This window comes from Sphaerodactylus townsendi, linkage group LG03, assembly GCF_021028975.2.
Source record: "Sphaerodactylus townsendi isolate TG3544 linkage group LG03, MPM_Stown_v2.3, whole genome shotgun sequence".
In the NCBI taxonomy this organism is placed as follows: Eukaryota; Metazoa; Chordata; class Lepidosauria; order Squamata; family Sphaerodactylidae; genus Sphaerodactylus; species Sphaerodactylus townsendi.
Genome location: NC_059427.1, coordinates 22,222,650 through 22,241,282, shown reverse-complemented (window position 1 = coordinate 22,241,282; position 18,633 = coordinate 22,222,650). Strand labels below are relative to the sequence as shown.

Genomic DNA, 18,633 nt, shown 5'->3' with positions numbered 1-18,633 from the left:
GAGGAAATTTCTCAGATCTGTACAACTCTTGCAGCCCGATCCTATGGTTTACTGAGAAGTAATTCCAGATTTGTCAAATTTATTTTACAGCCCCAGTAAATAAATTCAGGAGAATTCCAGCTGAGCTTCAACAGCGCGAAGAGTACAGTGCATAGAAGTGGGAAGGGAAAGGCTTGGTAGCTCTAGCAGGAAGAAAAGCTTTTACAGCGTCCCTGTTTTAAACACCGATTTTTGGACGTGCCAAATTCTCTTGCGGGGCAATCAGTAAGGTTTAACTTGGTTGATGTGTGCACTGAGCGTATTCTTATTAGAGAACTCAGCGGGACTGGCGTGCTGTTTCCAGCTCTCACAGACCAATCCAAAGTCTTCATCAACAGAATGTGAATCCAGATTCAGTGCTGGATTCCAGATTCGGCACCTGTCCCCATTACACGCATCTCTTTCCTTGCCTCCCTGGGTCTCTTTCTGTTCGTCATGGAGCAGGTACGGCACCCTGACGCTTCCCTCCCTCCCTCTCTCACCGACCACCAGAAAAGCGTCTTGGAGCACCTCAGTTACATCACCAGCTGCTGCCGACAAAAAGCAGAGTCTAAAAGGTATCCCAGAAATGTAAAAGTAGCCACCTGGGGTCTCCCTGATCAGGGAGAAAAGTGGAATATACATTGAAAAGAAACCTACCTAATGGACATCAAAAGGAACTAAGTCTGGAATGCATTTGAGGTTTTCTAGCTGCCTTTCAGCACACTATTAGGGGTCCTCAAGGGCCAGACTGCCTGTTCCGTGCTTGTACTCAGCATGGTGTAGTAGTCAAAACAACAGACTCTAATCTGGAGAACTGGGTTTGATTCCCCACTCCTCCACATGTAGCCTGTTGGGGGCCCGTGGGTCCCTCAGAACTCTCTCAGCCCATGCTGAGGCAGGCAGTGGCAAACCACCTCCAAATGTCTTGCCTACGAGGTCACTATACGTCTGCATCTTGACAGTGCTTTCTACCAGATTAGGTGTGTCAAGAAGGGCAGATTGCCTTGGCTTCCAAAGGGCTGCTCTGGCTTCAGCTGTCTTGTTTGGAATGATCCTTGCTTTGCTTTACACCCTCTGTCATCCTTCTGACATCAACATGGCTGAAGAAGAAGAAGAAGAAGAAGAAGAAGAAGAAGAAGAAGAAGAAGAAGAAGAAGAAGAAGAAGAAGAAGAAGAAGAAGAAGAAGAAGAAGAAGAAGAAGAAGAAGAAGAAGAAGAAGAAGAAGAAGAAGAGGAGGAGGAGGAGGAGGAGGAGGAGGAGGAGGAGGAGGAGGAGGAGGAGTTTGGATCTATATCCCCCCCTTTCTCTTCTGTAGGAGACTCAAAGGGGCAGACAATCTTCTTGCCTTCCCCCCTCACAACAAACACCCTGTGAGGTAGGTGGGGCTGAGAGAGCTCTGAAAAGCTGTGACTAGCCCAAGGTCACCCAGCTGGCGTGCACAGGCTAATCTGAATGCACAGGCTAATCTGAATTCAGTGCACAGGCTAATCTGAATTCCCCAGATAAGTGCACAGGCTAATCTGAATTCCCCAGAGAAGCCTCCACTGCTCAGGCGGCAGAGCTGGGAATCAAACCCGGTTCCTCCAGATTAGAGTGCACTTGCTCTTAACCACTGCTGAGAGGCAGCAGCACCTTCTTTCAGGGGCCTTCCACATACCTGGAGAGGCAACAGACCTTTTTTAAAAAGAGAGAGTGGAGATTTTCGGGATGCTGAATTCCAGACCCACTGTCAGTTTGGGAGGGTTTTTTTAACTTTTGGACTAGCCCAGCTGCTAACAGCTTCTTTCTGTCTTGCCCCCCCCCTTCCCTCCTCCTCCACCTCCAGACTCCTGGGCCACACCGTTGCACAGGCATTGTCAAGCACTGTGAGGTTGAAAAGCAATTGCAAATCAGCCTTCCTTCACAGACGTCGATCGATTCAGAAACCCAATTTGAGCACATTCTAAACTGCTTGTTTTTCACCCGCCAGAAGCTCAGGCCTTGAGAAGCACCTTTTGGATTTTTTTAATGCCTACATACCAACGGCAGAAGAAGAAGGGCTTGCAGGGACCCGTCTGCATTCATCAGTCTAATGCTCAGGCCATGCAAAACCCTGGAATGCCTCAGTCTCCTGGCATTCCAGAGAAGAAGAACAAGAGCTTGGATTGATACGGCCCCCACCCCCACCCCGCCTTCCTCTCCTGCAAGGAGTCTCAAGGTGGCTTATAAATGTCCCTTCCTGTACCCACAACAGATGCTTTGTGAGGTGAAACAGGCGGAGCTGAGAGAGTTCTGAGAGAACTGTGACCCGTCCAAGGTTGCCCGGTAGGCTTCATGTGGAGGAACAGGGAAACAAATCCGGTTCAGCAGACAAGAGTCCACCGCTCGTGGGGAATCAAATCCGGTTCTGCAGATTAGAGTCCACTGTTCCTACCCACTTCAACCAGTGCTGGGAATTGAAGGGGAGTCGAGAGTTCAGAACCGTTGGGGGTGACATCAGAGGTCTGCGTGGTTGGGCACTGGCTAAGGCCACAGGAGGGCCTGACAGAGAAACTAACCCCGGTGGCAGTGGCAGGTCATAAGAACATAAGAACAAGCCAGCTGGATAAGACCAGAGTCCATCTTGTCCAGCTCTCTGCTACTCGCAGTGGCCCACCAGGTGCCTTTGGGAGCTCACATGCAGGGTGTGAAAGCAATGGCCTTCTGCGGCTGTTGCTCCCAAGCACCTGGTCTGCTAAGGCATTTGCAATCTCAGATCAAGGAGGATCAAGATTGGTAGCCATAGATCGACTTCCCTTCCATAAATCTGTCCAAGCCCCTTTTAAAGCTATCCAGGTTAGCGGCCATCACCACCTCCTGTGGCAGCATATTCCAAACACCAATCACACGTTGCGTGAAGAAGTGTTTCCTTTGATTAGTCCTAATTCTTCCCCCCCAGCATTTTCAATGAATGCCCCCTGGTTCTAGTCTTGTGAGAAAGAGAGAAAAATTTCTCTCTGTCGACATTTTCTACCCCATGCATAATTTTGTAGACTTCAATCATATCCCCCCTCAGACGCCTCCTCTCCAAACGAAAGAGTCCCAAACGCTGCAGCCTCTCCTCATAGGGAAGGTGCTCCAGTCCCTCAATCATCCTCGTTGCCCTTCTCTGCCCCTTTTCTATCTCTTCAATATCTTCAAGTCCCTCATCTCCTCTGTGGGAGAAGTACCTGGATGAAGCAGAGGGCAAGAGACTTCTCTGAGCATCTCTCTCTCGAGCCCAGCAATTCCTGCCATGTTGCCAGACCCCTCTCTGGCTGGTCTTAGACGAGAGGGGCGAAAAGGAGCACGAAGCAGAGGCACCCTGTTCCACTCAGTGCAACCACAACAGATGAGGAGAGTAACTGTGACAGGAGGGTCAAAGAATTTGGGGGAGGGAGGGGAGTTGTGCCTGGGAGGCCACTCAAATCTGCAGGCAGGGCCCTTGGGGATGGGGTGCTGTAGGAGAGAAGTCCCAGGAGCAGGCGGTTACCAGCTGTACTCCTGCACGCCTGCCCACCTATTCCTCTCCTGCCAGAGAGGAGCAGGAACTACCAGCTGCGCTACTGCTGGCCCACCCTGACCCATCTTCCACAGCAGCTCCAGCTTATCTCCAGAGAGAGAAGTTTGTTGTTGATTCAAGCCGATCTGCCCTGACCAAGCAAACGCACCGGCTGACCGAGCCAAGAAGCAGGGCTGTGCTTTGGGAGATAGCGACTGGGGTTTTGCGTGGCAGGAGACCGGAGCCTTGGAATGAGATGGGTGATAGTCAGCTGCCAGTCAGGCTGGAAAGCTTCTCCTGCACCAAACAGCTGCTCCAACCAACTCCCTCCCCCCCTCCCTCCCTCCCAGCCTCAGAAGACCAATACGCTGAGGGCTCCTGTTTTTGTGCTGCGAAGAGCCATGGCCCAGAGGCAGATCCTTTGCTTTGTATGCAAAAGGTCCTGGGTGCAAATCTCAGCTAAAAACATCAGGTTGGAAGTTATACGAAAAGCCCTCTGCCCAGGGCCCTGGAGAGCTGCCGCTAATTTGCATAGGCTAGTGGTGGCGAACCTTTGGCACTCCAGATGTTATGGACGACAATTCCCATCAGCCCCTGCAAGCATGGCCAATTGCCAGCATGGCCAATTGCTGGCAGGGATTGATGGGAATTGTAGTCCATAACATCTGGAGTGCCAAAGGTTCACCACCACGGGCATAGGCCATAGGTGTCAAACTCGTGGCCCTCCAGATGTTGTGGACTACAGTTCCCATCAGCCCCTGCCAGCATGGTGCTGGCAGAGGATGATGGGAACTGTAGTCCATAACATCTGGAGGGCCACGAGTTTGACACCTGTGGCACAGGCAGTACTGACCTTGTTGGACAGGGTTGCCAACCCGCAGGGGGTGATCTCCTGGGATTGCCACAGATCTCCAGGCGACTGAAATGAGTTCCCCTGCAGAAACTGACCACTTTGGAGGGTGGGCTCTGTGGCAGGATACCTCACTGAGGTCCCTCCCCCAAACCCCGCCTTTCTCAAGCTCTACCCCCCCCCCGCCCACCCCCCATCTCCAGATCTTTCCCAACCCAGAGCTGGAAACTCTATTGCTAGACCAAAGGGCTGATGCAGTAGAAGGCAGCTTCAGATGCCTTCTGCTGAAGGGACATGTGAGATAAGGCATATGAGGCCATAAGGAAATCTCAGAGACCTGTGTGGGCTGCCCCATGCAGGTAGCGGCAAAAACTCATCCCTGTAAGACAATCTTCTAAGGGCCCGCTCCCCAGCTCCAAATTGGAATGGAGCTAAACCTGGCACTTAAGAGAGGGACGATAGAAAAGGGTTGCCACTTGGTAGAGGGAGATGTCACATGGGGCTTGTAAAAGGCTCAGGTGAAGTGTTTGCAAGGCTGAGCTAAAGCAACAGGTAGCAGCAGTTCCATCTCAGCATAGCAACAACGACGACAAAAAGGTAACATGCAAACCCAGATGAAATATTTACACATCATTTTCGCGCAAGTAGCACCTTGAATATTGGTGTTGTGAAGTGATTAGAAAGTCTGGCGAGAACCAGGAATTCCCAAATGAAGTTCAAAGGAGGAAGGATGGGGCAAAAATAGATAGATAGATAGATAGATAGATAGATAGATAGATAGATAGATAGATAGAGAGAGAGAGAGAGAGAGAGAGAGAGAGAGAGAGAGAGAGAGAGAGAGAGAGAGAGAGAGAGAGAGAGAGAGAAGATAGATAGATGAGAGAGAGAGAGAGAGAAGATAGATAGATAGATAGATAGATAGATAGATAGATAGATAGATAGATAGATAGATAGATAGATGATAGATAGATGATAGAGAGAGAGAGAGAGAGAGAGAGAGAGAGAGAGAGAGAGAGAGAGAGAGGGGTAGGGAGGTAGGGCAGGCAGGGCAGGGTGGGTGACAGACAGGGTGGTGGCAGGTGGGTGGCAGAGAGAGAGAGAGAGAGAGAGAGAGAGAGAGAGGGGGGGGGTAGGTAGGTAGGTAGGTAGGTAGGTAGGTAGGTAGGTAGGTAGATAGATAGATAGATAGATAGATAGATAGATAGAGAGAGAGAGAGAGAGAGAGAGAGAGAGAGAGAGAGAGAGAGAGAGAGAGAGTGAGTAGATAGAGAGAGAGAGAGAAGATAGATAGATGAGAGAGAGAAGATAGATAGATAGATAGATAGATAGATAGATAGATAGATAGATAGATAGATAGATAGATAGATAGATAGATAGATAGATAGATAGATAGACAGATAGAGAGAGAGAGAGAGAGAGAGAGAGAGAGAGAGAGAGAGAGAGAGGTAGGCAGGCAGGCAGGCAGGCAGGCAGGCAGATAGATAGATAGGTAGGTAGGTAGGGAGAGAGAGAGAGAGAGAGAGAGAGAGAGAGAGAGGGAGGTAGGTAGATAGAGGGAGGTACGTAGATAGATAGATAGATAGATAGATAGATAGATAGATAGATAGATAGATAGATAGATAGATAGATAGATAGATAGATAGATAGATAGATAGATAGATAGATAGATAGATAGATAGATAGATAGATAGATAGATAGATAGATAGATAGATAGATAGATAGATAGATAGATAGATAGATAGAACTGAGTCTTCCATCTATTTATCTGCCTTCCTACCTACCAGATTTTTACCCTGACCTCCCTCTAAGGAGCTCAGGAAGGCAGAAATACCTGATTCTGCCCTCCTCTGTTTTATCCTCACAACAACCCTTTGAGGTAGGTTAGACTGAACAAATTAATGGCCCAAGGTGACCCAGTGAGCATCACAACGTGTGGGTCCAGCGATCAAACCAATAATGCCTGAACAAGGCCTCAGAAACCCTCCCTGGACTGGCCCCCGTGCCTGACCCCAGCAGAGAACATCTGCAGCAGGGAGTCCTGTTCAGAGGTCAGGCAGGTGCACTTCTGGGAAACTCTCCACCAGCAGGCCTGGATGGCAGCGTCCCTGTTGCCCAGAGGCATACTACTGCCATGACCCACAGAGGATTATTTGCCCCCCATAGGATTATTTCAATGCCTCTCCTTGCTTGGAGGATGGCATCGTCTGCCCCTGTGCAAAGAACTGACTTGACTCCTTAAACATCGTTCCACTGCTTGCAAGGAGACGAGAGCCCTTCTGTTCCTTGGGGGCAGGTGGGGGAGGCATAGATTTCTGCTCCGCTCCCAGTGAAGTAGGCGGATGCCTATCGCCTGTGGTAACCACTTTTCTCTCCCTGACTGGACGGCGGCTTCTTTCTCTCTGTCCATTCAGGTCTATTTTTAAACACAGCCTCCAGGGACTGGGAAACACTGGCTCTAGGCGCTGCGCTGGCTCAGGCCTTTTCCCAGCAGGCCAGAACGCCCTTTTCCCTTCCTAATTGTCCCCTTCCTGTGAGCTTCCGTCGGAGCCAGCCTCCCAGCCTCTGGATCCCAGAAGAGATTGGACACTAATCCACGGACGTCCAGGAGATCTGACATCCAGCACCAGCCGCCAATCATGTGTGCCTTCCAATTCTGCAACCAGCTTAACAAAAACAAATCCAGACTATATCTTACTGCTAGGACAACTTAAGCCCGTGCAACGTATTTGCAAAAATATATTTCACTTTAATGGCTGTTGTGGGTTTGCTGGGCGATGTGGCCACGGTCTGGTTCTTTGAGCTCCTAACATTTCGCCCACCTCTGTGGCTGGTGCCTATGAAAGACCTCTGAAGATTCCAGCCACAGATGCAGACAAAATGTCAGGAGCGAAAGCCGCGGCCACACAACCCAGGAGACCCACAACAGCCAGTGGATTATCTCCACGAAAGCTTTTGACAACACACTGATTTAAATGCTCGTGGGCATATTTTGCTGGGAGAAGGGGTGTTTAATTTTTGAAATGGACGAGAGGCTTCAAAAAAGAAGAGGAAAGAATTTGCATGTCAGAATGGGGTGTGTGTGTGCGTTGGGGGGGGGGGGGGGGATGACAGGGAGTTGGTGATGGCCACTAACCTGGATAGCTTTAAAAAGGGCTTGGACAGATTTATGGAGAAGTCGATCTCTGGCTACCGATCTTGATCCTCCTTGATCTCAGATTGATCCTCCTTGATCTCAGATTGCAAATGCCTTAGCAGACCAGGTGCTCAGGAGCAGCAGCAGCAGCAGGCCACTGCTTTCACCTCCTGCATGTGAGCTCCCAAAGGCACCTGGTGGGCCACTGCGAGTAGCAGAGTGCTGGACTTGATGGACTTTGGTCTGATCCAGCAGGCTAGTTCTTATGTTCTTATGGAGTTGCCATAAGACAGGCACCCCTATTGAAAGCCTCATTCATTATCTCTCTGGTTTCTAAGCCTGAGACAGAAACAGACCACTCTTTTCAAAACTTGCTAATCATGAGGACTAGAAACTCGCTTTTTCTTTGCTATGGAAATACCAGGATCCTGACCTGAATTTTGACTTCAGGAGCCAGCTGGGCAGCGAGCCCAAATCTTTCCTATGGTACCACCATCCACGCCGAAGCAGAACTAAGCTGGTCTCTTAAGCAGACGGGGGAAGAGAAGATCGCGTTTTTGAAGCTGCCCGTGAACGACGGCGCTCCCTCTGAGCTGTGACACTCAGCCTCCAAGGGCGCAGAAGTTTTCAAAAGACAGCCCACTAATGAGAAAAATGGCCTTCCAGCAGAAACGCTTCCTTGGGTCACAGAACCAAGCCAACATTTCAGGCTGTGTTCATCGTTGTCGTTCCAAGAGTCGTCTCCAATAGAGAACAGACACCCCTTTCCAGGAGGAAATCCCTCCTGCTGTTTTTTTCCCCCCAGACAACCACCAATGGCATCTGCTACCAGGCTTGAAGGGAGAAGCAAGCAGGAGGATCCCCAGGAAAGGACTGGGACGTTTGAACAGTCCTCTTTAAGTCACGGGTGGTGGGCCTTTTCCTGGTGTTATTGCCACTGCAGCAAAGTCCGGACTGAGCAGACCCAGGGGCTTCGCTCCTGGCTACCTGTAGCCTTCCAGCCCTCCTGGAAAGTTTCTCGGCAATTTCAAGGGCCAGCCCCACCCGGGGGGGATATCCAATCCATGTTCTCCTTCAGCAAGGAGAAGAGGAGATCATGGAGTTTTTGTTCCATGGGACTGGATGCAGTGAGGCGCAAGCTTACGCGTGTTTACTTGGAGGTGACCCCCCCCCTTTGAATAGGTCTTGCTTCTGAGGCGACGTGTTTGCTATGTAAACACATACTACACAACCCGAGAGTTTGCCAAGCTCATCCCTCACCAACAGAATTGGATCTTGGACAGGATGCAAAGCACTTCCTGTCCTCATCCAGTTATTCCCCATTTCTGTTCAGCACCAGGGGCTATAGCGCAGCCTCCTCCTAGCCAGTGGTGGCGAACCTTTGGCACTCCAGATGTGATGGACTACAATTCCCATCAGCCCTTGCCAGCATGTCCAATTGGCCATGCTGGCAGGGGCTGATGGGAATTGTAGTCCTTAACATCTGGAGTGCCAAAGGTTCGCCGCCACGGTAAGCCCAGAAGAAATGAAAGGGCTGGAAGCGGAGGCACAGCGAAGAATCTTGGCCTGCAACAACCTTTTGGATGGAACCCTTCAGTCAGGATTCAGCCTAGATCTGGGGCTACTTAAGGGAGGAGTGATAAGACACTGGACGGAGAACTGGACACCATAGAAGCATTCAAGCCTTAGAGGCTGACCAGGGGAATAGTGTGACACAGCCCTCCTGGGACTGTTCCACTTCAGAATTCAGGGGAAGGAAAGCACATGAAATCTCCCAGATAACAAAACAAAATAAGCAGCCTCGGCAAAGGTAGAACATTGGGGGGGGGGGGGGGGAGAAGAGAGAAGGGGAGTGGAGACATGTAGCCTAAAATTCTACTCAATTTGCAGGGCTTTTCATAGGCAAGGAGGTGGTGAGGTTAAAGAGAGGCACATAAAGGAGTATGTCAATAAGCAACACCTCCCCTCCCCGCAACATTCTGGCGGTGGTACAGTCCCAAGAGAGCCATCGCTTGAAGTTATTTTGAATGTTAGCGAACAGGGGCCCTTCGTAGGCCGAAACTTGGCTAAAAGCTTAGAAAGCTCCCTCTGGCTGGCCTGTATTTAGAATTAGAATCACACTTCCTTGGGATGGGACTAGCCTCATCCCACCCGCCCACCCATGCCACACTGGCTAGCGATTCTGGAAGATTTTTGCCTTCCTCGGAAATGCGTAGCTCACTTTTCTGGAGTCACCTGGTTGAATCTCGTTTTCTGCGGGCACCCCCTGCACTTCAACCAGCAGCACACCTTGTACTCTTTTGCTTCTGACACACCACGGCAACTTGTAAGGGCAGACTGATCTTTAGAGGTTTAGTATGTGACTAGGTAGAGAGCTGGACCAAATGAGGTTCAAGCACACCCTGTCTATCCAAGGAGCCCTGTCCGTATACAGCAAGTGCTACAGGCATTGGGATGGAGAATGAAACATCTGGCCGCAGAAGAATTTAGCCACATTCAAGAAACACGAGCCGAATGCTCAAGGAAACATCCAGAGCAAAGCGCATGTATGACAAACACCACACACACGAACAATATATAGACACACAATGCTGGTCATTCACACTATATACACCAACCTGAAGGCGGACTATAAACAATTGCACGTTCATCAGGATATGGGAATGGAAACAAATCACAGTCCTGAGAAGGCACATACCTAGCTGGGGGGAGGGATCCTATATGCGCATGCATGCTTGTAAATTAGTATAGCCATCAAATGACCCACACATACATGCAAATGTCATACAGAAAACTGACAAGGGTTGAACACATGAGTGAAACATATGTAAACAGTGCAAGCATCACCTAAGTAGCACACATAATACCCTGCATCCCCCCTTTCCCAACACTGTATACATCTAACCACTCTTTGGCCGCACCAAACAGAAAAGATGTATTGCAACATATTTGCGTGTTGTGCTCCCGGATAGCCCCACGTGCACCGGATACTCAGACACTTTCACAGGAGCTGTTTATCTTCCTCCCAAACCCATGCTCATCATGCAAGCTCCCAAGGAGGGAGGCGTTTCCCACTGTCCTCCCTCCCCCAAGTACGGTAAACGCGAGGGAGAAATCTTCCGGCGCCCTCCCTTCATTGCCTGAGTCAACGGGGCAAGCAAGGGGTTGAAGTCAGGGGTCCTCCTTCTCTGCGCCCCCACCCACCCGGGGCCCCCAGCCGTTCTCACCTGCACGACACGGTGAGCTCCACCTTGGTGGCGGGCACTCGGGAAGGCGCGGGCTCCAGGTCTCCCTGCGATGCCATGATCCCCGCTGGGCTCGGACAGCGTTAGGGGCGAAGAGGGGCGCGCGCCATGGGGCGGGGAGGAAGAGGGGAGCTCCGAGGCGCTCTGGCGCGCTCCGTCCGGCCGCGTCCGCTCCGGCTCCAGGTGGCAGCACGTGTGGATGCTGGGGGAGGGACCCGAGTGGGGGAGGGAGGGCGCCCTACTCGCTCGCCCGCCCGCCCTCGCCTGGCCCGTCCCCAGGGGGCGCCCTGGCGCTGCTTCGCCGTCTCTCCCCGCCGGCAGCTCTCCAAGGTGCTGAAGTCGGGCGCCCCTCTCCAAGGTGCTGAATCCGGCCACACGCCCAGACCCGGGGAAGCGCTCGGTCGCCCCTTCCTCAGCTCCCACGCCCTCGCAGCTCCGCCCAGGCCAGGCGAGGCTGGGGGAAAAGAGGTCTCGTCGCGCTTCTGCTTCTTCTTCTCCTCTTTCTTTCTGCCCCCCTCCCTCCCCCAGCCTGCAAAGCGGGCGAATTTGAAAGCTCCGCCGCTTTCCCGATGCGTGTGTACATATAGCACAGGAGAGGGAGGGAGGGAGGGGGGCGGGGGAGCCGCTCGCCTGGCCCCCGCTGCGCCCTCCTCTGCCAGACCGATGCGGGGCGGAGAGGCTGGAGAGGGGAGTGACAGTCCGGGTGGAAGTTAGAAACCGCCGCCCTTTCCGCTCAGTGCAATAAAAATCCGGGGACGCAGCCCCGCGCAGGATAGCGGCGACTGGCTGGAGTTAGTTGCTGCGTCCCGAGAACTCAACCTGGCAAAAGGCCCTTTCAGGCTTCAGGGGTTCGGAAGAACTCGTGCCTAGCAAGAGCGGGGAAAGGCCTTATGCTCTGAACGCTTTCACACAATGAAGTTTGCAAAAGTTTATATGCTACATTTTATACAATATATGCAAACGAAGAAGAACACATACGTACAGGGAGAAAGCACAACTTTTTGGTTTCCTACTCTAGCCGTGAATTCAGCAGACGGTGCCATTTTGGTCCTTTTAGAGAGGCTGCAGTGTATGACCTTTACTTCACCTGTTTGCCCAACAGCCCAAGTCTTCTTTCCATTTATTTAATCTCAGTCTTCCCTCTTTTTTTGTTCAGCGGCCTCAGCCTTCAGCATTACAGGCACAGACAGGTATCAGAATAATCCAGCCTGGAAGCACTAGAAACCAACTCAAGGCACCCTACTTTGAAAGTACTGCATCCTTTTCTTTCCACCCCCTCCCCCCTGCCCCAATTAATTTCAGAAAGTTCACAAAATTACAGGAAGCCCTCCAGAGAACAGACTCTTTCTTTCGTCTCCAATTGCCAGCAAGGAGAACGCTGCCCAGATTTTCCACAGTGGTCCAGTTTCTTGCCATTACGACCTTGAAGACACAACTGAAATAGTTTTCTTGGAGTATTTTGGTCACGAGAAGGAAGTTCCGCAGCTGTATCATAGAGCGCACGCAACGGATGTGCTCTATGAAACCGCTGCGGCACTTCCTTTTCGTGACCGAAACATTCCGAGCAAATTATATCAGTTGTGTGTTTAGGAATGTAACTATAAGAAACAACCACTGTGAAAAAACCGGGTGGCTTTTTGTACTTCGGGGGCCTGTGTTTAATCCCTGGAATCTCTGGTTAAAAAGCTCTGCAGGCAGCGGGGCTCTAACAGTAAACCATACGGATGTTTCTGGTTAAAGACAGCTTCATATGAACAGCAGAAGGAAAAGGCTGATGGAGCATTTGGGAAGAATATGATCCACCTACACCCCACCCCTCGTGCTTTCCACAGGAAACAGCCTACAACAAGCAAAACAGCTCCAGTTTTTACATCGCCTGCACTCTCTGGAAAAAGGCTCCACAGATTTTCCTAGTGTTAACTGCTGGCGCTCGAGGTGCCGTTTCATAGCATGGCAGGATACAAGCCCTTCTTTGCCCGACAGAAAGGATGCTGGGGTGCTGTGTGGTTTCCAGGCTGTATGGCCGTGTTCTAGCAGCATTCTCTCCTGACGTTTCTCACAGGTATATATGTTACTCCACTTGCTTTCCTTTCCTACTATCAGATCCTCTGAAGATGCCAGCCCCAGATGCAGGCGAAACGTCAGGAGAGAATGCTGCTAGAACACGGCCAAACAGCCCAGAAACCAGACAACACCCCAGTGATTCCAGCCGTGAAAGTCTTCGACAATACAGAAAGGATACTCTCACGGCTCTGCAAATCTGCTTACTGAAAAGTCAGATTTACTATACAAAAAACCCTTCACACCAGGACTCTAATCTTTATGGTCATAACTGTACGATTACAAGTAGATCCCCAAATCTCAGAAAGGTGCTACAAGTCAGAGTTAGACTGTAGCTCAGTATGTTTTTATAGTTAGGTGCCCTTCACCATGTCCAACAAATCTCTAATGAACTATGCAAACATATTGTTGAAGGCTTTCACGGCTGGATTCAACTGGTTGTGGTGGGTTTTCCGGGCTGTGTGGCCATGGTCTGGTAGATCTTGTTCCTAACGTTTCGTCTGCATCTGTGGCTGGCATCTTCAGAGGTGTACCACACAGGGAAGTCTGTTACACACTGTGTCCACTGTGTGTGTCTCACTGGACACAGTGTGTAACAGATTTCCCTCTCTGAAGATGCCAGCCACAGATGCAGGCGTAACGTTAGGAACAAGATCGGCCAGACCATGGCCACACAGCCCGGAAAACCCACCACAACCAGTATGCAAACTTAGTTTTTTTAAAAATGTGATCTGTTTGCCTAATTTATACAAGTCACAATATGGTTTTGGGCCCAGGACACTGATTAGAGGGCCAGGGCTTTATTTAATTTAGAGCTGCAAAAGGCAGCAAGAAAGTTTTGCCCTCAGAGCTGAAGAGGAGTCCAACTCAAACACCGAACTTCATGGCCTGCATCAACTTACACCCTTTGAGAGACATTACTTCAAGAACTCTCACAACCTCAAGCATTTCTGACCGAAGGCTCCGGCCACTGCCCATGCAGCACAAGGCGAAAGAAATAAGACACACAAGACAGTACCAGAGGGGAGTGTTTTGACACATTTTACTATGGTGATTTGTCAGAGCTAGCCAAGTCCAGCATGATTAGGGGGGAAACCCCAACTTTCCAGTAGAAGCCAGCCCAGCCTCAGTCACTGGAGGTTGTGATCTCAGTCTGTGATGGACCTAGAAGGGCTGGCAGTGAGGCAGTGTGGCTGGCAGCATCCAGAGGAGAAGACGACCAGAGAATCTGGTCTCTCATGGCTTGAGGTTCCCTCGCTTTTCGGTCTAGAACTGGTCGGGTGGGGTCAAAGGATTCCGCTTCCTCTCAGTCCAACACCCCGGGCAAACTGCTCCAGCAAGCCACCGATGGCTCCGGAAGGGCTGGGAGAGACGGGCTTCAGAGCCACCGTGCTGCTGTAGGTAGCCAGGAATGCCGAACGCACCTCGTCCAGCCGGGACTCCCGCTCTGTAAGCGTCACTAGCCTGCAAGGACAAGAAGATGACAAAAACTTTCTCTAGCTGTTTTAAGACTTGCTCATTCGCAAATATAACATACCACAGATAAAGGGGACGGGAGGAAGCCTGAAAGGCCAAGGGCCATTGGCTAACAACACCGAGGGAAATGAGCTCATGGCAGAGGTGAAATCTGAATCAGGGCTCAGTCCTTAGCTCAAGATACAGGTGAAAACAGAAGACTATGGGCACACAGCTTCATGAATCAGAGAAACTTCGTAGGGACAGGTGACTCCCCATTCCTCTGGAAGACAGAGGCAGAAAAATATAAGCAAGTGGTGTCTTGTCATCACCCTGGCAGGAGCCTAAAAAAGTGGTTTCTTAAGTGGCAACCCATCTGCCTCCCAACCCCCCCCCTTTAAAAAAAATTTACTTCAAAATCCAAATCCAAAACATACAAAGAAAAAAATGTGCCAAATTATAAGGTATTTATTTCATAGAGACTTCCAGTTTCTTCGGCACTGAATATAAACCCTTAAACCCTTAACTTTCAGTATTTGGTAATTAAGTATGCAAATGAAATTAAATCTTTAATGCAATTATTAAACAAAAGTCTCGCTTTCTCTCCACTGGATCATATTTTAACAGCCCTTAACCTTCAAAACCACTAGACATCAATCCCCCCCCCTTGTGTTGTCTAAACATTATATGAAGGGTTTCCACTGGTCCGTGAACTTAAAAGTTCTTTTCTTTAAGCTTAACTTGTCCATCTTGGCCGGATCTAACAACTTTCACCCGCCATTCTTCAATGGTAGGTATAGCTGGAGTTTGCCATTTCTGCGTATAGTATCCCTGCTGCTGTCTTGCACAAAAAGTAGCAGCCCTTCTACACAGGACAACACCTGTGGCTTAGAGGCCTCTTTGTTTCAGCATCACCACGTTGATGGGGCCTCAAATGACCAGGACAGGCCCCATCTGCTCCCTACAGCTGCTTCTGGGGCTACCCGAGCTCCACAGGACAGTTGGCTTCGCTTCCTGTGCCATCCCCGCTCCAACTCTCAATGGAGCGTCCGTGGCGCAGAGGAAGGGAGAGGGCAGGAGGAAACTCCGGGGACTGCTTTAGTCCAGCATTTGTTGTGGGGCGTTGGGAGAAACCAGACACCATACCATGTGGGAAAAAAGCAAAGAATCCACAGCCCTAGGAGGGCTCTGGAGTACAGAACAAGCGTCTCTTCAGCAGAACAGACTTAGTTACTGGATATTGTTCTCCAGATAGCTACACTGTTCAGATTCTCATCGCTCTGGGTTCACTGCTGTGCTCCAAAGGGAGCCTGAAATTAAAAGTTCCAGTGTTCTGGCAAAACGAAGGCCAAGCCAGCCCTCCCCTCCCCCTCCCCACACCCTTTTAACTGGGCACCCCCTTCACAGAGACACAGCGCCCCACAGGCTGAGCTTTCATGAAAACCGCTGCTGGGATAAAGCCTTCTGGCTCAGACCTCTGGGATGAATGATGCCGCTCCAGCTCCACTGCCCAGCTAGCTTCCTGCCTCACTGGGCCCACTGCTCCCAAGCCACCCGCTGGGCCCAAATTGAGAGCACAGCTTCCAAAGGGTTTGATTTGGTTTATTCGATCTGTACACCGCCCTACCCCTGAAGGGCTCAGGGTAGATCACAACCTCAGGACCCCTCCCCAGCCCACAGCTGCAATCGCCAGCGTGCCACTAGTTCCCCCCTCCTTTCCTCTTTCCATTCGGTAAGGAAATAGGTACGAGAGGAAGAGAGAGAGAGAGCTTCAGGCGGAGTAGGCCAAGGTATCCCCTGTGATTTGCCGCTTCTTCATCTGATCTACATACAGTTGGGGGAGGGGGGGGGAAGAGATGCAAACAAGACGTTCCAGATGAGAGCCACGCAAAGGGAGATTACAGTTCAAAGGCATCTGTTCCCAGGGTCTTAAGAGAAACCATCTTTGTCGTGCCTGCACGCAGCTGCCCCCCTCTCTGCGCCGCTCAAAGGGAATACGAGCATTCCTTCGAAAAGGTCACCCCAAGGGCACCGCACAAGCCTGCCCATCACGGATTCCCTTTCATCTCCCCAGTCGTTCGCAGGCGAGGAGCTGCCACCGTTAATTTGAATGGAAGTGCCAGGACGCCACCCGCCGCCACCAGTGCCGGGGTCCGGAAAGAGCAACCGGCAACCGGGGGAGGGAGGGAGGCGGGAGGAGGCTGGGATTAAAAGCAATGCGGAAAGCCCAACAGACAGGCGGCCCGGCCTTCTGTTTATCTGACCAGCTGCACAAGTGGGGGGGGGGGGGGGGGGGGGGGAGAAAAAGAGCACATCAAAAGGAACGGATGGGAAAGGAACCGTTTTTGTGACGCCTCCCGACACAAGATGGCGAGATCGGGTGGAACTCTCTCCGAACCGAGTTTATACTGAAGCTCCGGCCCAGGGCTGTGCATTTGAAAACCAAAGCCAGGTATATGCGCACAGGCTCCACTGCTCCATGCGATCGCTCTCCAACGGGGAAAGCAGGGCTTAGATCTCCCGGAGGACATTTGCCTCCTTTGCTCAGCTTCTCAGCTTTCCTCCCAACACTTCACAAAGCCTCCCAAAGTTGGGAGGCTTTAAAGTTTAGATCCTCCGTGCCAGCCCTGAGCAGGCTTAAAGAACACACAAGTCCGGGGCAGGGACCTTCTGAACGCTACTCCAGAGGCTGGGTTTATTGGACTTTTCCTTCCTGCCTGGACTGCTCAAAAAGCTGAGCCGTCACTCGGCTGTGATTCCACCCAGCATTAGGCAGGCTGCTGTTGGAAAACAAACCCAGGACTGGGTGGAATTTAGTCTAATCCAGACAGGCTGTTCTTTCTCCTGGTGCCAAATCTGAACTCTTGAGAATGCCAGAGGCAGGGTTATTTATTTATTTCAGCCCTCCGAACGGCCCCAACTAACTAACTAACTAACTAACTAACTAACTAACTAACTAACTAACTAACTAACTAACTAACTATTTTTGGATTGATATACCACCCTCCCCTGAAGGGCTCAGGGCGGTGTACAAGATGAACATAAACAGACAGGGCATAAGTTAAAACTAATACTAATATAATATAAGCCCTGTGTCATTGCTAAACCACTAAAACAGCATTACAATATACAAAACCAGCATCTGAGAACTAAAACTAAACCAGGGGTCTGCAACCTGCGGCTCTCCAGATGTTCATGGACTACTATTCCCATCAGCCCCTGCCAGCATGGCCAATTGGGGCGGATGGGATTTGTAGTCCATGAACATCTGGAGAGCCGCAGGTTGCAGACCCCTGAACTAAACCCTCCCAGGGAACCCAAGAGGCCCCTCACTAGAATGGGCCCCGTAGTTAAGAGACAAAGAACCAGGGGGAGGGGGTAGGAGGCAGGGGGGAATGCTCCAGCAGAGCCCTTGCCAGGTCTGTGGCAGCACACCCCAGCCAGCTGTGCTCCCCTTGCTATTTCCAGCCCCTCACTCGCTACCACACTGGCTCTCTTCGCCTAACCTCAAACCCACAAAGTCTCCGTCTTTGGATTTCCAGGCTATTGTATGATTGCCTCATTTAACAGAAGAGGCAGAGAAGATGCCTAGGAGTGGAAGCCAGGTCCCTCCCCACCAAACAAAGCCCCGTGTAATTCCGGTTCCCGAATTCAGGCAAAGCCCGGGGCTTAGCCATGTTACAACAGAGGATGGTTCTTCTGCAGAAAACCCCACAGTCGCACACAGAGCTATCAGGAGATTACACAAGACTTTGGCGTAAGCGTTGGCTGCGGCCACATGCTGCCTCCTCTGTGAAATTACCCATTTAGTGACAATGCGGCTATCCAAACTGGGTGGGGCAGAGGAAGAAGGGAAGGCAGCCAGTAGCAGCAAGCTAAGCTGAATTCTTGGTAAAAAAACCCCGGGGCTTGCCTTCAAAACTGCAGAGGCGGGGCTGGTTTCTTCACAAGGGGAGCAGGGATTTTTGGAAGGTGGCTCTGCCTGACGCTTTCTCTCCCCTACCTTGTCCATGCCCAGACGTCACTCCTTTCTGCCACAGAACAGGTTCCCCCAGCAGTTTACAAATAGTTTACAAGCAGTTTACCAACGGGGTCCCCCAGCAGTTTACAAACAAACAAGCAGTTTAAGCGCTGCTACAAGCAAACTTCAGTCATGTCAGGAAAGAGATGGAGTTGGTCTTGAACTCACTGCCCAAGAGGAGCAGCACTTCATGCAGTTCAATGCAGCAAAATGTAAAGTGATGCACATAGGGGCAAAAAATCCAAACTTCACATACATGCTACAGGGGTCAGTGCTATCAGTCGCAGACCAGGAAAGGGATTTGGGAGTCTTAGTTGATAGTTCCATGGGAATGTCAACTCAATGC

The 18,633-nt window shown here is 50.9% G+C and overlaps 2 protein-coding genes across 2 annotated transcripts in view; both read right to left on the bottom strand.

Annotated features, from left to right (window-relative positions):
- CPNE9 (copine family member 9) overlaps positions 1-13,789 on the bottom strand; it is a 94,645-nt gene extending 80,856 nt beyond the window's left edge. The window contains exons 1-3 of the mRNA XM_048487304.1: positions 13,714-13,789; positions 11,332-11,429; positions 10,733-10,988 (exon numbers count right to left, since the gene is read on the bottom strand). Of these exons, the coding sequence (XP_048343261.1) occupies positions 10,733-10,988; positions 11,332-11,429; positions 13,714-13,789 (430 nt within the window). The remainder of the gene's footprint in view (positions 1-10,732; positions 10,989-11,331; positions 11,430-13,713) is intronic.
- A 49-nt stretch (positions 13,790-13,838) lies between these two features.
- MTMR14 (myotubularin related protein 14) overlaps positions 13,839-18,633 on the bottom strand; it is a 91,572-nt gene continuing 86,777 nt past the window's right edge. The window contains exon 15 of the mRNA XM_048487303.1: positions 13,839-14,275. Coding sequence (XP_048343260.1) covers positions 14,098-14,275 — 178 coding nt within the window. The 3' untranslated portion in view covers positions 13,839-14,097. The remainder of the gene's footprint in view (positions 14,276-18,633) is intronic.